We start from the raw sequence: 847 nt of genomic DNA on the forward strand, positions 1-847 counted from the left end.
CTAGAGCAGGGATGACTGGGGCAGGGATGACTGAGGCAGGGATGACTGAGGGGATGACTGAGGGGATGACTGAGGCAGGGATGACTGAGGCAGGGATGACTGAGGCAGGGATGACTGAGGGGATGACTGAGGCAGGGATGATGAGGCAGGGATGACTGGGGCAGGGATGACTGAGGGGATGACTGAAGCAGGGATGACTGGGGCAGGGATGACTGAGGCAGGGATGACTGAGGGGATGACTGGGGCAGGGATGATTGAGACAGGGATGACTGAGGCGGGGATGACTGGGGCAGGGATGACTGAGGCAGGGATGACTGAGGGGATGACTGAGGCAGGGATGACTGAGGCAGGGATGACTGAGGCGGGGATGACTGAGGCGGGGATGACTGGGGCAGGGATGACTGAGGCAGGGATGACTGAGGGGATGACTCGGGCAGGGATGACTGAGACAGGGATGACTGAGGCGGGGATCACTAGGGCAGGGATGACTGAGGCAGGGATGACTGAGGCAGGGATGACTGAGACAGGGATGACTGGGGCAGGGATGACTGAGACAGGGATGACTGAGGGGATGACTGAGACAGGGATGACTGAGACAGGGATGACTGGGGCAGGGATGACTGGGGCAGGGATGACTGAGACAGGGATGACTGGGGCAGGGATGACTGAGACAGGGATGACTGGGGCAGGGATGACTGAGACAGGGATGACTGGGGTAGGGATGACTGGGGCAGGGATGACTGAGGCAGGGATGACTGAGACAGGGATGACTGAGGCAGGGATGATGAGGCAGGGATGACTGGGGCAGGGATGACTGGGGCAGGGATGACTGAGGCAGGGATGACTG

General features: G+C 60.4%; 1 protein-coding gene across 1 annotated transcript in view; it reads right to left on the reverse strand.

The window, feature by feature from the left end:
• The window catches only part of LOC105989701 (proline-rich protein 36-like), a 7,368-nt gene continuing 6,521 nt past the window's right edge, over positions 1-847 (reverse strand). Inside the window, exon 6 of the mRNA XM_013021874.1 lies at positions 1-799. Within this exon, the coding sequence (XP_012877328.1) occupies positions 1-799 (799 nt within the window). The remainder of the gene's footprint in view (positions 800-847) is intronic.

Source organism: Dipodomys ordii, unplaced genomic scaffold (genome assembly GCF_000151885.1).
Source record: "Dipodomys ordii isolate 6190 unplaced genomic scaffold, Dord_2.0 Scaffold58, whole genome shotgun sequence".
Classification (NCBI taxonomy): Eukaryota; Metazoa; Chordata; class Mammalia; order Rodentia; family Heteromyidae; genus Dipodomys; species Dipodomys ordii.